Source organism: Pomacea canaliculata, linkage group LG8 (genome assembly GCF_003073045.1).
Source record: "Pomacea canaliculata isolate SZHN2017 linkage group LG8, ASM307304v1, whole genome shotgun sequence".
NCBI lineage: Eukaryota > Metazoa > Mollusca > Gastropoda > Architaenioglossa > Ampullariidae > Pomacea > Pomacea canaliculata.
This window is the reverse complement of record NC_037597.1, coordinates 5,599,483-5,621,891: the sequence shown is the minus strand read 5'-3', so window position 1 is coordinate 5,621,891 and position 22,409 is coordinate 5,599,483. Positions and strand designations below refer to the sequence as shown.

The 22,409-nt window shown below is 42.8% G+C and overlaps 1 protein-coding gene across 1 annotated transcript; it reads left to right on the top strand.

Moving 5' to 3' along the window:
- The first annotated feature begins 620 nt into the window (after window positions 1-620).
- Window positions 621-8,145, top strand: LOC112571326. Its single transcript, XM_025250240.1, has 6 exons — window positions 621-1,551; window positions 1,912-2,070; window positions 4,293-4,433; window positions 4,762-4,921; window positions 5,086-5,152; window positions 5,744-8,145. Exons 1-6 carry the CDS (start codon window positions 1,315-1,317, stop codon window positions 6,117-6,119), a joined length of 1,140 nt encoding a protein of 379 aa, XP_025106025.1. The 5' UTR covers window positions 621-1,314; the 3' UTR covers window positions 6,120-8,145.
- The last annotated feature ends 14,264 nt before the right edge of the window (window positions 8,146-22,409 follow it).

The following is a 22,409-nucleotide window of genomic DNA, read 5'->3' as shown; positions in this document are numbered from 1 at the left end:
ACTTTTAATAAGTAAACAAAGTATACCGTCGACTTTAAATGTCGACTCTGTCCATCGTCCACTGTGTGTGGGTTCTCTCCGACAATTGATAGCTAATTACTTCTTTCATAAATCCTCAGCGTTGGTCTCTGTTTCTGAACACCTGTGGTATCATCAAAGTTAAAGACTACGACCATCTCAGTCTTTTCCTTGAACCTCATCTCTTGTATCAGATGCTTGCTTAGATGTTTGAGCCACTCGTCTTTTCTGAGCGAGTTTAGTGTGAGGTAGGACGACCTTCACTGATTCCTGCATTTAAAAAAAAACATTTGCAAACTTTTCATTTCGACAAACCCTCATTGCATTGTCGATGCTTAGTATGTCGAAAATGTTCGTGTGTGCGAAAATGATGTTGCTTCTTATTGTCGATCTTTTGTCGCGATGGTGTCGGTTCGATGATGTCAGTCTTACTTTATCTGAAACGGGAATTTTTAAGAAATGGCCACAGATTTCCGACAATGATCCAGAAGTTTTCTTCCATTCATTTTCGTCGGGTAACATCCCAAACAATGTCATTGGAGCTACTACTCCGGACCTTAAACAGATGCTACATGAGGAACTTACAAATTCAAACATAAGGAATGAAGTTGTTACATGTACGACCCATACAGGCAAGCGCCGTAACCACCAGATGTCGCTGCTGACTGTAACATTCCCTTTTCCTTCCAGCGTTCCACCGGTTAGAGACCCGGGGTTTCAATATTGACTCGAGTCTTAGCACGAGGTTCCAAAACAAATTTCACCCTTCTAGTGCGCGTGATTGCATTTCGAAACAAGCGCCTTACCCTTTCTCCTGGCCACCCCCGCCTCCTCCGCCACCTCTCACGCGCTTTCAAGGGGTCGGCCACAGACTCTAACCTCCATTTTAGGCTGCGAACCGTCTCGTGCATCTTCGTCCAGTTTGTTGCTTTTTTAGAGGATGGGGGCTGTAGCCTGCCTCTCTCAATGGTGAATCATGGTTCAGCTGCTTCTGTGACATTCCTACGATATTTCGTCTTTATTGTCATTCCATAACACGGAGAAAACAGTGTCAACACCAGTCTCGACAGTGAAAAGTAAAGTTTCGCATGAAAGTTACGAAGGCGAAAATAATTTAGTTTTTTTTAAAGAGGTAAAGAGAAACATCCTTAAGATGAGTCATCGCTTATTTCTGGACCACGATGTCCCTCTTTCGTGAACGCCTGTAAAGAGATCGTCCATCGTCGCCTGGTCGGCTAGACAAGGACGAGAAGAAACAATCCTTGTGTTATCACCTTCGTTATCGCTGTCGTCGCCATGGACAGAATTGGCGCCACGCTCAAGCAGCGCTACAGCAAGCCGTGCTGCATCAAAGTCGGCATCGGCGTCGGCGTGGCTGTGCTTTTGTTGGTGGTGGTTGTCGTTGCAGCGACCGTGGCGTCCAGCAACAGGAGTAGTAGTGGTGCTGATGATGGCAATGGTGGTGGTGGAGGTGGAAGCTCGAATGAAGCTCAGTTTGAAAGCACGGCGGCGGTGTCGCAATTAGTCACACAGGTTAGCCATTATCTATTTATTTTTATTTATTAAATTTGTGTAATACCTTCTTTCCTTCCTAAAATTCATTCATCGCAAGGTATTATTTTGTAAATACCTCGTTCGGGGTTTTTTTTTTTTTTTTTGGCCGAGTTCGCAGATTGCAGTTAGTTTAGCAAGATGTCTGTGTAAGAGATTGCACTGCATTTAATCTTGTTTTGTTTTTTGCTTTCAAATAGGTTAAAGCATTGTTGATATCCCATGTGTGTGTGTGTTCGTGTTTGTGCTCTTTTAGAGTGCTTGGTGGGTGGGTTTTGCACTCCGGAAATACTATGACTGTTGCTGTATGTGCTTGTAAGTAGCAATCTGTCTTACCTTCAGGGACCAAAGCAGACGAAGCTGGAAAACACCTTTCTTGTGAAGCTAGACTCCGACGGCTTTCACCAGCTTCTCGCCGTGGATGACAGCACTCAGACCTATGTCGCGGAGATTGACAAGAATGAATATTTCAACCTTTACATTATCGTCGACTTTAAAAAGGTAAGTGACTCAGTGAGCAGAGAAATTTGACTGCGGTCACGCATCAGGCATCGCTTGTTTCAGGATTTTTTGTAGATACGTTTGATTGACTGTTGGTTTCTGAAACTTTCAGCCAACGAATCTGGTTTGATATACCAGACCCAACAGTTTTTTCTCTCGAATCGACAGTTTTAAATTTGTATTTGCTGTTCTTGCAACAGATCACAATAATGTTCTTTTATTTTGTTTTCTTTTAAAACGTTTCACATTTAATCATCTCCAAATTTTTCCTATTATAATTTTATAATTGTAAGCAAATGCTATACAAATATGCATACTGAGTATTAATTAAAGGTTTCCAATTAACCAGGAAGCTGGAATGTGTACTGCAACAAATATTGCACTGAAAAATTGTCCCGAAAGGTCACGTGGGTTGACACACCTGTAAAGTATCGTTAGGTGTGACCCAAAACGCGAGCTGCCTGACCTTTGGTTGAGAGGCTAAGTTCAAAGCTCCCCAGGGGCTTCCTTACCCCTTTCCCCCTCCCACTCTCCTTCTCCCTTCTCCAAAATAAGTCTTCGTCAAACATGGCAGTGTGGTGTCACCATGATTCCCTCAAATACCGGAAGTAAAGAATACAAACGGTAACTAGACGCAGAAAATGCGAGTCGCCTTTTGCCAGGTGTCTTCGAATGTCCATGTCAAATAAACTTCTATTAATTGTTTAGGTCTTTGTTTTAAGTCTTAGAAAATATGTGATAGAGATAAGTGTTGGTCTCGGCAGACAGATATACACGTCCGTGCGCGAGTGACATGCAGAATGAGTGTAGTATGAGGAAACATCCAGTGACAGTTTGCAACTGTGCGACAAGAAAGCAGTTTGGATGAGGCTGGGAAAGTGTTCTCTTTGCAACCACTGAAGTGAAGATGTAAACATCGGATCCCATGCTTTCTAGTTTCTAAAATCAATGTGTGGGGTTACATAGGGTCAGGTACGGTAAATACCAAGACGGAAAGTTCACGATGTTCACACCGAGCTGGGGATGGACAACAGCTGGACAGAGGAGGGAACTGAGCAAGTGCGAGGTCTGCTGTCGCATTGTTTGAACAGGATACGGGAATTGTGGGGCAGAAAAGCCGCAAGACTTTGATGGTGCTTAAATTATACATCAAAGTATACTCTGGCCGGTGTACATGGTTACATGAAAGGAAGGTGGATGGCCCTATTACCAGCACCTTTACGATGAGTCATCGCCTCCGACAAGCTTGTCATTAATGAACCCCTGGCTGTCCAGGAGTCTCAACGCCACATTTTTGCACCTTTTGAGAACAAGCGGGAGAGATGGGGTTTGGCTGGTGTCCCGGGTCACGGCGCTGACCCACATATTCACATGATGATGAAAAGGCATCGGTCTTGTTATGGAACATGTTACACAGGCTGGACCAGTGATGAGGCCGACAAGGACAGGGCCCGCAACCCGCGCAGTCCTGTCAGACAATCTAGGGTGGTTGCCCTTCAACTATGGGAGCACGACCTGTCTGCGACCCGTGGAGCTGGTGCCATTGAATAGGTTTCCTTAATGGTTCTTCGGGCAACAATGGAATGTTGTGTGACTTGGGCTTAACCCAGTCTGGCTAACAAACATACCTCTGACTTCTTCTCGTCTTTTCCTGAATACAAGAAGACCAGAAGTTTTTTCGCACACCACTGGGGTCATTTATAAGAAGTATGTCGATATAAGCAGAAACACATACTAATGAATGACAAAATACAATTTAACAGTTTTTTAAAAAATTAAATGAACATGTAGTAAAAGTAAAAGCAATAGTTTTATTAAGGTCCACTCGTTTCTGTGTCATTTGCAATCAAACTTAAAAAAAAAAATTAACTAAAACGGGTTCCCCTATCCTGCGGCACGCATTTTCCTAAATCACAAGATGTGTGAAATCATCTTCAAATTATACTGAAATATCATTTTTTTACGTAAAATAAATAATATTACTGACTTTGGTACTAACTATACTTTGCTGTATTGTATAACTTAATGTTATTATGACCTTCCGCTTTGAAACAATTTTTTTAATTCAAGAGATGAATTTTTAGACAAAAGTCTTCATCTTCTGTATTGATGTACAGAGGTTTTCCTCATTATGAGAGTTTTTGTCGAGTGGCTTCAGTGGATTTTGTGTTGTTTTCTTGTTTTTTTATTTATTAGCTTGCTTATTTGTTTGTTTTCCTTAGCGACAGCACGTGTATGTGGGTGTTGAGAAGTCAGAGAACAATGTCCGGACGGCGATAGTGGAGACGAGGGTTCTGTTCTGCCACAACAGCCCTTTCGACGTCAACTTCAACGGCCTGTTCACGTCGGCATCACGTCTTCGGGTCCGTAACTCTGTCAGTCACTGTTTGTTTGTTTTTCTTTCATTTTGCCTACACGTTTGAAGGGAGGAGGTCAATTAGAAGAGGTCACTTTTATTTGAATCTATTTCGAAATGTGAATTCAAACTTTTTCTTTGATAACTGTTTTGTTTACTGCATGTTGTAGATAAAATATTCTGAAATAGTAATATTATACTGGTTAACAATTGTTGATATATTCTTCTTTCACTCTTCCTTCCTTCTCTCTCTCTCTCACGCACACACACAGATAAGTTGTAGATATATGATAGCAAGTGAGCCAGCAGGTTCTGCATCTCACTTGATATGACAGGCAGGGGGCAAGACCTACACGGAGCAGGTCAGTGGTCGGCCAGTGACCCTAGATGTATCAGATGCAGGTTCCTACAGCATGTCCACCATATTGACCACCGTTTTCATTGGTTCGTGCAAAGCTTTGAAGGAAGACCAGTTCCTTAAGTGGACCGCACCGTGTAAGTATACCTGCTTTAATCTTTAATGTCTGTTGTCCATATGTGGTGTCCATATGTGTGTGTGTGTCCATGTGTGTATGTCCATAGTGTGTGTGTGTGTGTGTCCCAGGTATCCGATGCTGACTTTGATTCTGCAACTGTCAGTCGTACCCTCTGTGTTTCAGTTTCGAACTGCAGCGGAGACACAACCGAGACATTCGATACTCCCACCTGCTCCAGTGTTGCCTGTCCGTGAGTACACCTTTGTACAGTGTGTACTTAACCCCAGTTTATTTCTCCTCCTGTCCTATTTGCGTCAGGTGTTCACTGGAAAAAAAATCTTCTGCATTACTTTTCTTCCAAGACTGGCTTAGTAATTTAGCTACAAAGTACATAAAGACTCAAGAATGATTATTAATTTCTGTAACCGTGTTGTCTAGACATTTGTACATGCACTGGCATTTGTATCAGGTGTTGTATAGGTAATTTTAATTTGTAGTTGGTAATCTGATCTTTGTGATTTTGTAATTAATATTTTATCATTTGTAGACAATTTATCATGAATTTTTTTATTAATAAAAGTTATTTAAATTAAAATGTCTTGTAATTCCCCCCCCCCCTCACACACACAAACACTTTCCATGTTCAAGCTAAGTGAAAATCGTGCTCATTTATTTGTCCAGACTGTTATTAGTGCTAGAGGCTACTTGTACAAAGGGACAATCAATTTTACAAGGTTAAAGATACTTGTTCAAAGAGTTCTCACTGTCCGTCTTTCACACCTCCCATTAATTTTCCAAGGATCGCTTTTTTTTTTTTAATTTTGCCCTATATGTGCCGCAGGTCCCTCCCGGAGCTGGAGTCGGCTCAGTCACTCAACCAGGCGTGCAAGAACTTTCGCAAGTGCAATTACTACATGGGCAGGTGCGACAACTACTGGGCTGCGTCCACCTACGACCAGCGGCCGTACTGCGTGTGTCGCAGCGAAGTCCTGGAGGACCTGAAGAACATCAACTGCCCGCGCACTGCCAACGACGGCGGCGAGTGCGAGCTACCCAAGCGCAACCTGGTGGACTTCGAGGCATACGCCCCCTGCTACTGCAAGTACCAGATTTCGAGGATCTACCCGACGAGCAACACGTCTGGCTCTGTCGGCTGGGTGGTCAACGCCATCTTCACAACGGCCCCGGCCAGAAGCTATAAGCAGTGTCCCTGCTGATGGATACAGGGTTAAGGGACACACACACGCATGCACGCACACACACACATTCACAGATTCAGGGAAGACTGGGTGGTGGGGTGGACAGGACAAAATGTGAACCAGGAAAAGAATTTTATTATTAGGCCCCCAAGTCCTTGGTAGGTGAAGAGATACAGAACAGTAGCTGACCAGTTACCCCACTAAGAGCCTTGCAAAAATAAATACTGGCCTTGTACCCGATTATCTAACTCTGTGACAGTAGGTTTATATGTTCCTCAGGGAACCTCGTCAGTTAACGAAAGAATAAGTGATGCTTGAACTTGATCTTTTAACATCATTGTGCTTAGGAATCGTTGTAATGGTGTCTGTAGGTGCTGGTAGAGATGTTCATTTTTTTTCCCAAGGAGGTTCAGATAAACGCAAACACGGTTTATTCGCGTTGACAGTGACAATAAGAGTTATGTAGTCTGTAAGCTTTTGCTGACATCCTCTGGTACTATGCTCTGCAAATCTCCAAGTGTTGGTTTCTAGCGTGGATGAAGTCTGCAGATGTTAAAAAGCAGGACATTTATTTTATTTTAAGTATATTTCACTGATATTATGTGTCCACGCAGTTTTAAGAAAACTTCCTCCCTAGCCCACGTTTAAGGAATGAAGTTTATAGTTAATCTCATACCAGGCCCTCTGTTTCTGTCAGAAGTAATATTCATGTCAGGTCTGGTGACTTGTAATGATCGTGTTCAAGTATATATACAAGTAAATAGCTTCATATTTAGCTGGGATTATAACCTTCTGGCCTTAATGTTATTATAGAATTCAGGGCTTCTGCTTAAGCAAAAAATTGCGTACAGTACGCATTAAAAGTTCGGAGGACCCCTTCAAATTTGGGCGAAGAACAGATACAAAATTGGGTAAGTGTAGTGTCTGACATCGTAGCCCAATCTAGTGTTGTCGTCTGCTACAAGGTGAGAGTTACTTTCCTTGCACTGAGTTTTTTCCCTTACCGGGAAGAGTTCCATCATGGACAGCGTGGTTAGAATCATCGTCCCAGAATCGGAAAGAAAGTGAGCACCCCAAGTACAGTGAGCATCAGCTCATCACAGAAGCTTGCACAGACTTCATGGCACAGAAATCTCGCCGTTTCTGACTAGACATTACAGTGCTTTGTGTGCATGAAAGGCAGTGAACAAAGTGGTTGATTTGTTGGGGTTTTTTCAACTTTGTAAAGGGACCCCTTAGAGTTAGCCTGGGACCCCTTAGAAAGCTGAAGAAGGGGTCCCTGGGACCCCAAAGAATTTAGCCTTAGCAGAAGCCCTGTTAGAATAATCCTAATTTCACTTTCACAGTGGATCACCTGTTGCTGGTGGAGCTTATGTTCATGATAAGATTTATGCTGTGGTGCACCCGGTAGGTCTATTGTTATAAAAAATCTTGTTTCTATATTTGTATGTAAGGGGCCTTATCTTTTAATGGAATCATTACTTTGGGGCCTTATAGTTGTAGACACAGCTGTGTGTAAACAGCTATCTGTATCCCAATATCACAAATATTTTAGTACTTGTTAGTAAGCTTATACTGAAGGTATAAGGTAGATAAATATTGAAAATATATTTTGCTATGTTGCAAACATAGACGTGTTCTATACAAGTCTGGAAAATTGTGTTATAGTTCTATACAATGTATTATTACCTGAATAGTCGTCATTATCATCTTGTATGCCTGTTCCTGCGATCATGTTTGAGCATAATTTATATACATACAGCAGTTGTATGACTCAAATCTGTTTGTGGCAGTTGACTGACCTTTCGCTGATTACCAAATGCTTTGTTCATATTAGAATAAATTTGTTGCCGTTGACGACAGCTCTGTTAGTGTTGTTTGTAAAGAAGATAATAATTATTTCTGTGTCTGGTTGGCTGTTGGTTTATTTGCTGTCTTGATGTTGGACTAAAGACAAAATACGATTTTTCTCAAATAACTCAGTCATGGGAACACTTTAGGAAGAATTGAGGGTATGTCATAATCCCGGCCACCCGTTGGTGTGTATGAGAGAGAGAGAAAGAAAGAAATCAAAAGAGAGAACATATAAGAGAATTCTATCAAAGGACCAAAGTTCTGAGACGTCTCAACGCCATTCACACCACGATGACAGTCATTCATCATCTGGCTCACGTGGCGACACAGAGCGGCGAGCGCGTTCAGCAACGGGAACTGGACCACCAGCCTCGTTTTCGATCTCCATAGTCCTCAAACAACGTCAGCGAGTGACCACGACTACCCACCGGGCCAGCCAGAGTGCAGACCGACCGTCTGCACTGTTTACCTTCCATTACCTCGGGAGGAACGCTTGTGTTTTGCGAACGAGGCTAACTTGATTGATTCTCGCAATCTCCCGTTGGCTTCCAAATCTCATCATCTCTCTCCCGCACGCGCCGTCCGCACGCCTTATTGAACACCCCCCTGCCCTCTGTTGGTTTTTTTAATCACGTCGTTAATTATGAGCAAACTGAATCTTTCTCGGTTAGCGAACACTTCCGGTATTAAGTAAACGATAGCTGATGATATTCCTGCGGTTTGTAGACAAGAACTGACAAGGTTTTAAATGGTTTTCATTGGTTGTTTTACTTTTACAAGAAGGGTTCTTGGTATCCCACCAGGGACAAAGCCGAGCTCCATACATATTGTCCACACATACTGCCTGGTCTCGTGTTACAAGCAGGAACGTTCCCCGCTTGATGAGGGGACGATAAAATCTCTCTTTCTCTCCCTCCATCCCTAAGCTCATTGCCAAGAAGCCCCAGAGATCGATGCCCGTATACACTTGAGCTAAGCCCTCGTTTGCTTGTGGACGACTTGGCAAAACCAGAAATGTCTTTAGCCCCAACATCGCCACTTAAACTCGTCCTCGTCCGCTGTGACTCCGTGTAGCCACTCCCCAAAGTGTTGTGAAGGAAAGATCAATGACAGCATCCGAGAAAGGAACCGTTTTCATGGGCAAATGGAGAAACTCTCCGGTGACATGGGAACAGCTTTGATGGTAAAAATCCCTTCCCCTAAGTCCTCCCTTAAGTTTTTTTTCCCCCGAAACATTTTCTTGCCTGGAAATCTGAAAGCAATGATATATTATGGATAGGGACGATGAGGACATCTATAAATCTGTGCTGAGAGAAATGTTATTTAAATTTTTGCAGTAGCTATACACAAGATATTCATTTGTCTAATTGTTATTATTTTTGTTTACTACTTTGAATGTCCGTCAGACATGTGCTCATCACAGATTCATACTAAATAGTTGTTGTAAACAATAATTATTTTCTGTAAAATTCGTTTAAATGTCTTATCCACATTTACGCAGATATACATAAAACTGACAACAACGATACACTTTATAGGCTCATAGGTTATTTTGAATATATTTCTAGTGTAGTAAACAACCACACACTTCCTCTCTTCTTCCGCTTGTTCATCCTCTTACAGCTATTATTTCGACTTCGGTAAGAAAACGGTTTGTTCGGCGGGTGTTCCTGAGAAGCAAGTCGGTAAATGGATCCATCCATCCTGTGGACGGCGCGGGTATCGATCTCAGCCCAGCTGTCCAATTGTCCAGTTAGCCACCAAACCCTGGCTTTATGATCAATCATGACATTATGGGAAGTCTCTCGCCTTCTCAGCCAGTTACAAATGACACTAGATGGCCGGGTTCACTTCTCTCCCCAACCCACACCCTCTCCTACATTCACACACACATACACATCATCGTCGCCACCACCATCACAAACAAGCTTCCTTTATGTGGCAAGAAAAGCTGATAGTTATTTTCCAGTAAAGTCGCGTGTGAAATCAGACTTCTTAGCTCTGGCATCGGCACAAATGATTTACCGTTGGATGAGGACCACAGACCGGTAAAGTTGGAAAGTTGCCGAATTCCAAACAGTCATTAGCGGAAAATTGCAGCAGTTGCAACTCTCAGCCCTCGTCCTTGATGATGAAGCAGCTGCAGCAGATGCTGCCTCTGTCCTTTAAGCAGTCCATGAATAAAATAACTGTTTACTGACAGCACCGGAACACTGCTCTATGTACACTCTGTTTTGCGTGCGTGCGTGCGTGCGTGCGTGAGTTTATCCGTGGTTGAAGCTCCATCTGTGACGGAGGAAACTTTCAAAAAAAATGTATCGTGTATCATTATCGCGAACAATTAAAAAATTCTTTGTATGACTGACATCCAAGTATGAAGGTGTTGCATTCATTGACAGGAAGTATGACAGGTAAGTGTTGTTGACATTGTGTGAAAAATATTCCCGTCATTAACAATTAGTTTTTACAGGCGCCATTCCTCAAGCACCATGGAGGACACTGTCCTTATCTTAATCAAAAATAAAATCGTAATACAGACTCGACTAACCCCGTCTGGGGTCGTAGTTATTAAGTAAGGGGCAAGTCCTTGCCTCCGGGCAACATGGGGCAAGTATTTTGTCTCGGTATTTATGAAGCGGTGTCCAGATTCCGCGGACATTGTTTTTTTTTTTTTGTTTTTTTTTTTTGTTTTTTTTTTTTGATTTTTTTTTTGTTTTTTTTTTGTTTTTTTTTTTTGGTTTGTTTGTTTGTTTTGTTTTTGTTACTTTGCCCCCATCTTTGCCACTGCCTCATGAACACGCATTATCTGCGGTAAGGCAACATCCGCAGAGACTGAACACTGATTTATAACTACGGAGACAAGATAATGTTACCACGGGGGCAATGACTTGCCATCTCTTTGACGATCAAGTTCTCAGAACAATTTTCTTTCGTCCTCTCTTCCGACTGAAATTGGTCACGTGTTCCTAGCAAAAGACGAGTCACGTGGACCAGCGAGCAAGCGATCTCCAGATTACTGAACACTACTCACATCAACCAGCATCCAGACCCATAGACCATCGCTGGCGGATGTAAGCATCCTGGGTGCGTTCCAAGTCTCTTTCCTTAAAGGAGACGATTAAATGTCCGCGGTGAAGGATTCGATCCCCCCGTGGGATTACAAGGTGAGCACGAACGGGCACCATGCCTGCTGCACGCGCCCCGCTAGCAAAGTTGCTTTAAACAAAATGGAATCATTGTATACTCCTGCCCCTGTCTGTCTTTGCTAATACATTCAGACAGCCTGGACAACAAACCATTAAACTGATTTGCTGCGTTAACCTTCCTGATGCTAGAGATTCCTGACGACTTCTTCACAGCCACTAGAGGTCAGGGGTCAAATGTGACGGTTACAATAGTACGACAGAATACTCTTTCGAATGAATCTCTGTTTTTCTTCCTTCGTGTTGTCCTTACGCTGCAGTTCTCGCATCTGTTAGCTGGGGGAGGAGGGTAGTTTAGATATTCGTAAAATAACTTTTCTGCCCTCGTAAATCCTGTCTTGTCTTCTTGTCTCTCACTTCTCCTCCTTCTCCTTCCTCTTGTGTATGTGTCTGTTTGACAGTCTACATGTGACAGACTGTGTGATACTATCTGAACATGTAAAACTTGAAAACATCTTTACTCCTGACACTTTTGATGGTAATTTGTTCTGCAAAGGGTGCTTTGTCAACAGAATAAATATTGGATCGGGAGGACGTTTTCCTCCCAGATAGCTTTCCTGGAAATAAATTCATTTACATAATGGAAAACAGCCTCACAGGGATTTGCTGGAAAACATGTTTGCATGTGCTGTTAGCTGGCAACAGGATGTTGGGCTGGAGTCAGCTCTCGGTAAACGAAATTACGCATCTCCAAGTTTTTAAATATTCTCATTCGCCTTACGAGAAAGATCGAGCGGTTGGAAGGTTGCTGAGTACAATGCACATTTCTCCCTTGTTAATTCTTTTCTTGATGTACAATTTATCCTCTGGGGTTTGACAACTGACCTGCTAATGGGAAAAATATTTTACACATTTGTCTTGTATTTTCTCAAGCCTTAAGCGCCCTACCAAGAATTATTATTGCTCTTTGTTGGCTATTTGTAAATAATTGTTCTTAATATCTTAATAATGGTTTTTTAACAAGGTCGCAAGTGCAATTATGGGATGATTTGAGGTCACCAGTAATGGTTGTCTTTCCCGATGGCAACTATTATCATCAGCTATTTAGTCCATTTAACCAACATTTTGTGTGCTTATGATCATTAATGGTATTAATTTATAAGTATTTCAAAATAATATTTTTTAACAATCATAGCATTAATTTCAGTATCATTGTTTCACATATCTTTTTTCCTGGAGATATCACACAATCACATGGCCTGAAATGAGCGAAGATTTACTACAAAATACCAACAACACATCGCCACAAAGACTTCTTCCTCACATTTTCTTCCGTCTGTGTCGAAGCAAACATTTCTCTTGTGCTTGCATCTCCCCGGACATCGATCACAGATGCGGTAAAACGATGGATGCTGATCGCAGACTTGCCAGAGGGAATAGGCAGGGACCAACGACCAGCGGAAAATGGCGGCGGAGCCATCTGAGGCCAACGGTCCTCCTGAAACCCTAGTCCAGCGTGCCGCGACAGCTCAGTGGTAAGCGTGCTGCAGCCTGTCGCGACCCACTCGTCGCCCGGCAGATGAAGTCGGACTTTGGACTTGACCGCAGGGACCAGCTGCAGGACTAGTGATCAGGCAACTCTGTCACGCATCTGTTTGTCTCCCTTTTCTATGTGGATGCTGTGCTACAACATCGCCAGTGAGCCGTTTAACAAAGAAAAAACAACAGACACAGAATTAGAGAGAATTGTTTATAGTCTTTTAATGTCCTCCGTAATTATTGGAGCGTGTTTCCTGTTCCCTTGACATTTTGTTTTGTTGCTTTTTTATGTGTTTATTGATTTACTGTATTTTGCTGTTAGTAACCGGTGCACAGCCACAAACATTGTCTCCATCTTTAGTCAAATGGAAGGACAAAAACAATAAATCTGCCATCTGCCATAATGGAAATACATGGCCCTGGCCTTCATTGATTTAGTTTAAAAAGCTCGTGGGCACAATGTCAGAAAATCTTGTTTAACCTGTCTGCCGCTGTGTATTCGCACTTCTATATCTCTGACTCAATAAAGATGATCTGTAGATTCACACTCACATATTTCCAACCCCATAAAATTGTCTGATTGTGCTTGATTCTCTACATATCAGGAACTAGCCAGAATATCAAAGAATGACCTTTTACATGTTCTTTGCATTTAGTTTTCGAAGTGCTGGACTGTAATTCAAAGAGCACGACTAAAATGAGTGATGAGGCCACACACAGCAAAAGTGTGAAGCGAAAAAAGTATTATTTTCTCCTTAAAAGTGCATCTCATTAACCGGAATAGTTTGCAAAGAGGACGGAGAGATTGAGAGTTGAATACCTTTTTCTGGAAGCCAAAATGTGTTTCTCCAGAAATGCTTGCGACAAATTGGTTGCCACAGACAGGGGCTTCCATGGCAGGCTTGTCTCGGAGGAGATGGCCCGTGAGATCTCACTGTTGTCGTTCCGTGCTTTGTCTACACCCATCACCCTCCGGAGTACACAAAGATAACACAAACGGACAGCCTGGCCAGAGGAGGGAGAGCAAATTTTACTGCCTGTCCACAGATGCGCCTTGAGGTCTGGGGATGCTCCGGTAACCAAGGAGACGCAGTTTTGGGGTTCAGACTCTTTTTTTCACATTTCTGTGCTGAGTACTGTTCCACTTCTTTACATAGGATCTGCATTTATTTTTCTATTTCTTTTTTTTTCCACTGCATTAAAAAAGCACAGCAGCTGCATAGACAATGAACATCGATATGTCACAATAAATATTCTACTACTGCCAATGATCGTTAAAGGTGATGGGGGATGTCCTAGAAATAACATTAGTTTGGTGTGTCTAAAGTTCATGTTGACATTGGTCACGTATACCCGTGTGTCACGTGTACTTTAGATATTTTGTTTCTTATATTTTGTGACTGGCAAGGTAGGAGAACGAGAGCGTGGAATACTACTAATTATTATTAACTAATTATTAACATCATAAGATGTTATTTTTAAAGCAGCAGGAGCTTCCACGTAGGTCTGGAATATGGCGGTATATAAGCGAACTATTAATTTTTTATTATTATTTTCTTTTCCCCTGATCATTGTTAATGTATTAGAACGACACTGAGCTGAGTCTAACAAGCAGAACTAAAAATCAAAAAATCCTAATGAGTGATTACAATGTGTGTTCCTGCCAGCCCTCAGAAACCAGTCAATCTTGCTATATATCTCAAACAATATCGCTGGCAATGCTTTGAGAGTGATTGATCCTGCTTTTTCTGCGGTTGTTATATCCTTAAAAAAATCGGGACATTAACAGAAAATAACTTTGCACAAATAAATCGAACCAATAATCTACGATGGCTGCCGGCGAGACCTACATTTGAAAAATAAAGCCCTCCACCCTTCTGTTTCATGGTCTGCCAGAAGCGCCAGCAGCCATCATGACACCCACAGAATCGTCACCGACTTTCAGACGATCCCAGAGACCCCAGCCCCTCCTGTCTTCCCCTCCCTCCTCTGTCTGGTGGCTGACTTAGGCTTTCTCATACTTTATGTCACTTTTTTGTCAGCAAGACCCACGCTTGACAGGATTCGTGAGCATCCGGGCTTCCGGGGGTGATGAGGCAGAAGGCGACACTGTCTCGGCGTCTTGTGTCCGAGCTTTCACGGTCACTAGTACCGCCCACACACTCGCTTTTTTCACCAGAGACTGCTCAGTCATCCTTTGTTGTAAATTAATTTTGTAATTTCTGGTATATTTCTGGAATTGGAGCTGGACAAGCTGAGACTAGGAACAATGCATCTTTCTCTCTCTGTCTGTTCCTCTCTCTCTCTCCCCTATCCCTGGACTTTTACATCTAGGTCAGCATCGATGTTTCATGAGCTGAAGTTTCGTGTCGTCTTCAACAGAAATAAATCAGCCCACTTCTGGCTGCTGCACGAAGCTCGGCCTGCTTGCTGAGTAGTTTTCAGGCTTCAATGGCCCGCACGACGCGTTGTTTATGACTGACGGAGGCTGGGGCCGCATCCACAACTAATGGCGGTGACCTGTGACCTGTTGCTGCTCCGTGCAACTCAGACACCATCGTGTACAGCTCGACGGATGCCAGTACTCACAGGTCGATAGCCTGATGACCTCAAGGCAAAATAAGTATTTTTCCACCCAACCTCAATTCTCCGTTCATCCTTCTTAGTCTGCCAAAAGAAGAAGAAACACACTTTCAGTTTGTTTGTTTTTTTTCGGGGTGTATCAAGAGCAGTCTTCTGTTTTCATTGTCCTTTGGTAAAAGTGATCACTTAAAAAAAAAGTATATCTCCTGGCATTTGTAAGATTATGATGGATGGTTGACATTTCACGGAGCTGCTATATGAGCTTACAGGTCTGGTTATTTTAAAGTACGAACTACTTTGGCTACCTTGTATAACCCTCATCAAACATGTTGTAACCACTTCTACATATCAGTTATTATCAGCTTTTCATCTAAATTAATAAAACAAATCGAAATAAACAGGAAAATGACTCTCTAGAAGCTGTTTGGACACTGTCTATAAAGACAGGCGAAAAATGGTAATTTTTTAAGCAAAAGAAGTTCGCCTGTTTGTGGATGGATGTGTTTTCGTACTTGTGGGTGGATGTAAAACGATAGGACCACAGGGAATCCTCTGTTATGAATACTGAAAATTGCAATATGGGAAATATGTGTTGATGTTCTATTCGTGAATCATGCAATGGTGTTACTTTTCATGGTATTTTTTTGCGGAATCAGCACTCGTCTGATGTGACTCATTGTTCCGTTGAATGCAACTGTGGGGCGACATCAAAGAGCTTAGGAAAAGGAGGAATGGGGTATCCCACACCCCAGAAAGAAACCTTCGCCCGCCAAACGACGCCATTTCCTGCGCGGTTTGCTACACGAGAAGCACGCGCTACCATATCCTTCCGCTCCGTGGGAAAAAAAAGTCCCAGGCTCTGACGGCAGTGCTATTTGGCTGATTAGAATGCAGTCATGCCTGCTGCGCGGGGCTTTTTTCTCCATCACTGTTCGTCCCTCCACGGATTTGTATCAAAGCCTTGTTTTGCACGGGGCACGCTTCAGACTGCCTATAAGCTAGCTCAGGAAATCAACAAGTCAGGGAATCATCTGGAAAGTTCTGCTGATGCTGCGTCATACTTTTCTTTTGGGGTGGGGAGGGAAGAGGGAGGTGAGGGTTCCAGCACTATGCCCTCGGGGGTGACCTTAAGCCCCTCGTCCCCCCGCACCTTGGCACGATGATCAAGCCTTGTGCGCCATCCAGCTGGTTGATTCTCTCTTTTACTACTCACAAGTGACCGGATGATGACGCCACTGCATCCCTCATCCACTTTACAGTTGAGTCTAATGGATCACCGGGTGTGCGCCATGTGACACCTGCATTTTTATCTGTTGTTGTTTGTGTGTTGGTGTTTCTAAATCTCTCTATGCTGATGTCGATGTATGGTTGGTGCGAGTGTATGTACGTGTTCAGACCTTCTGGAATGTTCTCAAACAAGCATGTAGAACTTTCAGTCTGACCGCACCTAGTCGTTTGACCGCGGACTGTACATAAACTGGACACCTGGCCGCCTGCCAACGCTCGGCCTCGAGCCATGTCGTAAACTGTCAGGTGTCGGCCAATTATTTGAAAACCAGCATCCGGAATAACAGCTAATCGAATATGGACAGTGCTAGAATTTGTAATGTCAACAAAGTACTTACAAGTATATTTATTAGTTTATTTATTTTGGCATCTCCGCCATTACAACAGAACCCGAAGGTCTTCCATCGACCAGGGGCAAACTCGGAGGGTGAGGTCTTCGTGCATGGACCATCGCATGACAAACTTGTTTTCCTATTTGCTTAAAAATCATTTCTTGCCACGTTGGTAAGCGAAGTCGACCGAACTACAAACTCAGGTGTGGTCCCCATCCTCCATCCCACCACAAAAATTCCTCTCGTGAAGGAAGTGGGGGGAGGGAGAAGAGAAATAAGATATCTGAGATAGTCATTTTCTTTCACTCACCAGACCAGTCACCTGTACGGGCAGAAGTCCATTAAGCACCCGCCATGATTGTGTTGTCAGTCGTGTCAGATTAGGAAATAGAAGTCTGGCAAACCCTTCCTCCTACTGTTTCTGATCGAAGCTGAAGTAGTGGAAAATGAATGTGCAGAAGGAAGTAGTCCGCCTGGAAGGACAGTCACAGCAGCGGGGAGGATGTTGTAAGGGTCGTCATCGCCACCCAAGGCATCGGCTCATGAATATTCAGCAGCGCGCTCTGCGTTGAGTCACGGTTGGCAGGGAGGGGAAGGGAGAAGGGAGGGAGCTGGCGGTCGAGACCCGGCGTGTCGTAGATAAGAACAAGTCTTCTCCCTCCTTTGAGCCAGAAATACGTCGATATTGACAGCTCCTCCGGGATTTGTTTTCGCCTGCGTCTGTTCCACTGGTCAGGAAAGTAGATAGAAAGTTTTTTTCTTCCTATATCTACATCTCTCTATCATTCTCTTCTCTCTTTCTCTCTTCATCTCCTCCTGTCTATCCAAGTCTCTCCGTATATCTGTTTCTTTCCAGATGGTTGTTTACCAGTAAATTTCAATAGCAGCCATGTTGCAGGGAGGCAGAAGAAGATAAAAATTGCGGACGGTCCACAGGGGATGTGTGCGCAGTATGTGTATTGATCTGCACAGGGCGGCGTCCCTTCATTGCAGCTGCTTTCTGGCTGGATGTTACGTGGCACTCCGACATCTTCTCGATGCATCAGACGATAATAACAACCCACGGACATTCCATCATTCAACATGGGGGAGCCATGTATCCCCATCCGCAGACAGCGATCGCTTTTTCATAACCGTGTTCCACACACACACAAACGCATGCACACAGACAAGAACACTTACACTTAGAGAGACACACATGCATACACACACGTACACGAAGACAGAAGTACAAATACACAGAAAAGCACAAACACACACACACACGCAGCCAAAGTACAAACACACACACATGCCTACTCTCTCCCTCTCTCGCGCGCACGCGCACACACACACAAATCAGTAAGAGTTATGTTTCACGGTTTTTTCCTTATCTCTCCGTCTCACATCTCCCCCATTATGAGTTTGAGAGACTTTTTATGAGGGTGAATAGATTTTCCGTGGGTAACGATACGTTTTACTGCACAATAATGGCCTGCCACCGGTGTAAATCATGAATATTGAAATCTACCTCTGCTCACAGTTCATAAAATAACATGAATACTTTCCTCTTACCTACTCCTCTTGTGTCTTTCACTCACTCCCACAGCCCACCCTTCTCTTCGATCACTTGCTGCCCCTCCCCTTCTCCTCCCTTTCTTGCAGATTGGTAACGGCTGTCACCTATTCGTTGGACTGGTTGTCCTAGGTTCAGATCTCGTCTAGGGCACGTTGCATTGTGTGTTTGTGTTTGTTGTGTTTGTATTTGTGTTTGTGTTTGTTGTGTTTTTGTTTGTTGTGTTTGTGTTTGTTGTGTTTGTGCTTGTTATGTTTGTGTTTGTTATGTTTGTGTTTGTTGTGTATGTGTGTTTGTTGTGTTTCTGTTTATTTTATTTGTGTTTGTCGTGTTTGCATTTGTGTTTATATTTGTGTTTGCGCTTGTGTTTGTGTTTATGTTTATGTTTGTTTTTGTTGTGTTTATGTTTATGTTTGTTTTTGTTGTGTTTGTGTTTGTTGTGTTTGTGTTTGCGTTTGTTGTGTTTGTGTTTGTGTTTGTGTCACCTCTTTACAGAGCCGCTTGCTGTGCTGCAGTCTTTAGTCTCTGGCTCACCGTAAAAACTTACATCACCGTCTTCTCTTTTTTCCCTCGTTTCTCTATCTCTCCTTCTCTCCCTCTGTACGTCATTCTCCCATCCTGCGCTCTTCTGTTTGTTTGGTTTTTTTTAGCGGGGTGTGATATGTTGAAGCTTAAAACCCCAGAAAAATGCAATAACCACGATATACACGGTATTTTCAAAGGTTCTCATCGTGACAGCTACACTGGGCAGAGAAGCTCCGTGAAAATACCGCACGCGCTGACTTTCTTCTGCTGGCGCCATGTGATTCCCCTTGCCCCACCCTCACAACATTTTCAGGGACCTGTATTCTGGTAAGAGTATCGAAACATGGGGCTGATAGCATCCTTCAATAACACCTGATTATAAATGTCAGTCATCTAATAGGCACAAGAACTCGGCAACGAAAACGCTGTGATCGGATCCTCTCACGCGACAGGTCCTCCTCAGACAAAGCAATTTCCTTCTTTTATAACCAGAGTCAACACACATGTCTTCCTCTTCGATTTTTCAAGACTGAGGCTCGATCCTTCCAACCACCATTGGCACCGACACCACTACCACCACCACAACAGCGAGTTGAAAAAGGCTTCTGTGGAAAAAAACATTCAATCCGAGGAAAGATATAAAAAAATAAATAAAATTGGCATTAGGGGATTACTGTCTCCCAAATGTTGAAGATGGATGTACGAAAATGAAAGAAAAATGATGATGAGATTTTGAAAACAGATTGGAAGAGAAGCACGTAAAGAAGAGGAACGGAAAGAAGAACAAAAAAACACAACAACAACCTCGCAGAAAGTAATAAATTCTTATTTGTGTCATCTGCGGCACTAAAGCGATAATCTGTGTCTCATAAATAAGTCAACCCTCGCCAACATCCCTTGTTCCTTTAAACACGGGATGCGGCTCTCGGTCTCTCGTCTCTGCCTCTCTCTTCCACTTTGTTTTATTTTTCTTTACTTTTCTCGCCGTTTCTTTTGTACTTGGCATCGTCACCTGCACTGACTTCTTTGAATGTAGGCGCCAGGCACTTCTCCAGGGACTGGTTTTGTCTTCCATTTATCTTCCATACTAATCCAGTTTCGCTGTCGCCAGGCGCTGGCACTTGCACGAGCGTTGATGCTTCCCGCCTTTCCACGTTCGATACAAATGCAATTTTCTTCCCTTCTCCGTGAAAGGTTTTGTCTTCAGGAACATGAAATCTTTTGGATTTTATTCGCAAGAGCAGAAGAAAGAGAGAACCCCGTCTCTCCACACCCCACTGTTCAACTCTCTAGCTCCATACCCTACACACTGTTGTTCAACTTTCTCTCTCTCCACACCCTACAGTTCAACTCTCTCTCTCTTTCTTCTCATTATTCTGTTTCATTCTATCCTTTGCACACCTTACTGTTGAATCTCCCTCTTCACACATCTCACACCCCACAGTTCAACTTTCTCTCTCCACACCCCACAGTTCAACATTCTCTCTCTTTCCCCACCTTACTGTTGAATTCTCTGTCTCTCCACATCCCACTGTTAAATTCTGTCTCTTTTCCTCGCATTCTTTTCTCTTAGTTATCAGATGGGGAATTCCTCCCTCCATCTTATACTTTCATGTATGAGGCAGACTGAGAAATTGCTTAAAAACTGGTTTCGGTAAGCGCTTCTTGAAGAAAAGAACACAGAGGTGGTTGACCTCAAGCAGGTAGACTTGAACAAACCCGACTTTAGCTCCGTAGTTCAACTTCCTGATTTTACAAATATTATCTCTACACACTGCATCATCTTAATGCCTTCTTTCTTTTCGTCTTTTCTCTGTTGCAAATGAGCGTTCAAGTATTTCCGTCCCCGTGCAACACACTTTACCGCTGACTACCGATCTTTGGGATCGTACAGAATGGACGGTAAACATCATTTGCTACAACTTGGTAGGAACACCTAGACAAAATAACCCCCCTGGCTGATTAATGGACAAGGACGAAGTAATGGCGTCTAAAATCGAAAATGATTTGTTTTCATTAGCGGCTCTGGGGTCAGGAGGTCGTGGGGTTCACAAAGCCCTCAACACGGACATAACTGTCCGACACCCTGGAGTGACTACACTCACCTGTATCAGCAGAACTAGATCACAGTCAGTATTATTCCCATTACTTGTAGGGATGCTCCATTTTTAAACTCTACTTTTGCAACTGGCGATTATCCTGCTTCCATTCCTGTTTTGAAAGTTTTCCTTTTCTATTTTTTTTCCTTTCTGAGCTGTTTCTTCATTCATAATTCACCTGCTTTCTTGACAGTTTCAACAGCTCATTGATTTCCTATTCTCCCAGCTTAAGCTGAAATCGTTATGTGTTCATGATGTATTCAGGCTTCCATAATTCTGTTTGTTCTGTTGGCAAACATACGGGCATCCTACACCCTGCTACGAATTAACTGCTGCAACAATTTCACGCCACCTGCCTGGCAAGCCGGAGAAGTCCTCCTTTACTTCTCCAGATTCTGTTTTTGTTTTGCTGTCAGAGGAAATAAATCTTTACCTTCTTTACTCTATCCGTTATGTGGTCGTTAGCCAGATCAAAGCAAGCTAATCAAAGCCAGGATATGAACCTACAACAGATTATTTTCGATGTTTTTGATGACAGGCGCCTTACCGGTGCGCCAGCGAGGCAACCTTTCCAACCCTTGTGGGATTCTTTTTTCTATTTTGCTGCAAAGCAAGCTGCTAGAAAATGTTGAAGGAAGTGTATTGAAGTTTTGTTAATTAAAAAAAAAATTAATATATATAACGGTCTTTAGTATCCGTCAAGCAAAGTCTAATGGACGATGATCTTCCAGTCGTCTTCTGTGGTCGGTGGAGACCTGTTGTCATTAATTCATCGGATGTAAGACCTTTCATCGTGTTAACCAAAGCCGATCTCACCAAACCATAAATAACAATATCATAATGTTGCAAAAGTGGCTTTGTGTTATATTTACAATTCATGCACGAATGCTCGCGCATAAACGAACTCACGGACATACGAAGACAGACGGACAGCGATAAACACACTCGTGTGTATTTGTGTTTGTGTTTGTTTGTTTCTTTAACTGTAGACGTACCTTGAGTATTTCATTCACTTGTTTCTTTGCTGAACTAGAAGAGACCAGAGCTGATAAACAACACAAACAAAACATTTCTCTCATAAAAATCAAAATCATGGAGCACATTAAAAACACCTAAGCACGAAGAACAAGAAGAAGAAAGGAATAAAGAAAAGGTCTGAGTGAGCGTTCTGAGTAAAGAACCTTATAAATGTTATTTTAAAGGCAAAATTGAATGTCTAAACCATTCGAAAACAAGAAGTGACATGATTATCTCATTTATCTCATTAACCATTCCCTTTCAAAATTTACAAGTTCAGAAATGTGATCTTACTATCTCAGCGAACAGCTGAAATCATGAAGCCAATTCGAAATACCTTGTAATAAAATAATAAAAAAATAAGACAATTAATA

Bases quoted from the DNA above. Each gene is read 5' to 3' on its own strand.
- LOC112571326 (XM_025250240.1), top strand. From the start codon at position 1,315: ATGGACAGAATTGGCGCCACGCTCAAGCAGCGCTACAGCAAGCCGTGC. The intron at 1,552-1,911 runs GTTAGCCATTAT...TCTTACCTTCAG, and splicing joins TGTCGCAATTAGTCACACAG to GGACCAAAGCAGACGAAGCT. The intron at 2,071-4,292 runs GTAAGTGACTCA...TGTTTTCCTTAG, and splicing joins TTATCGTCGACTTTAAAAAG to CGACAGCACGTGTATGTGGG.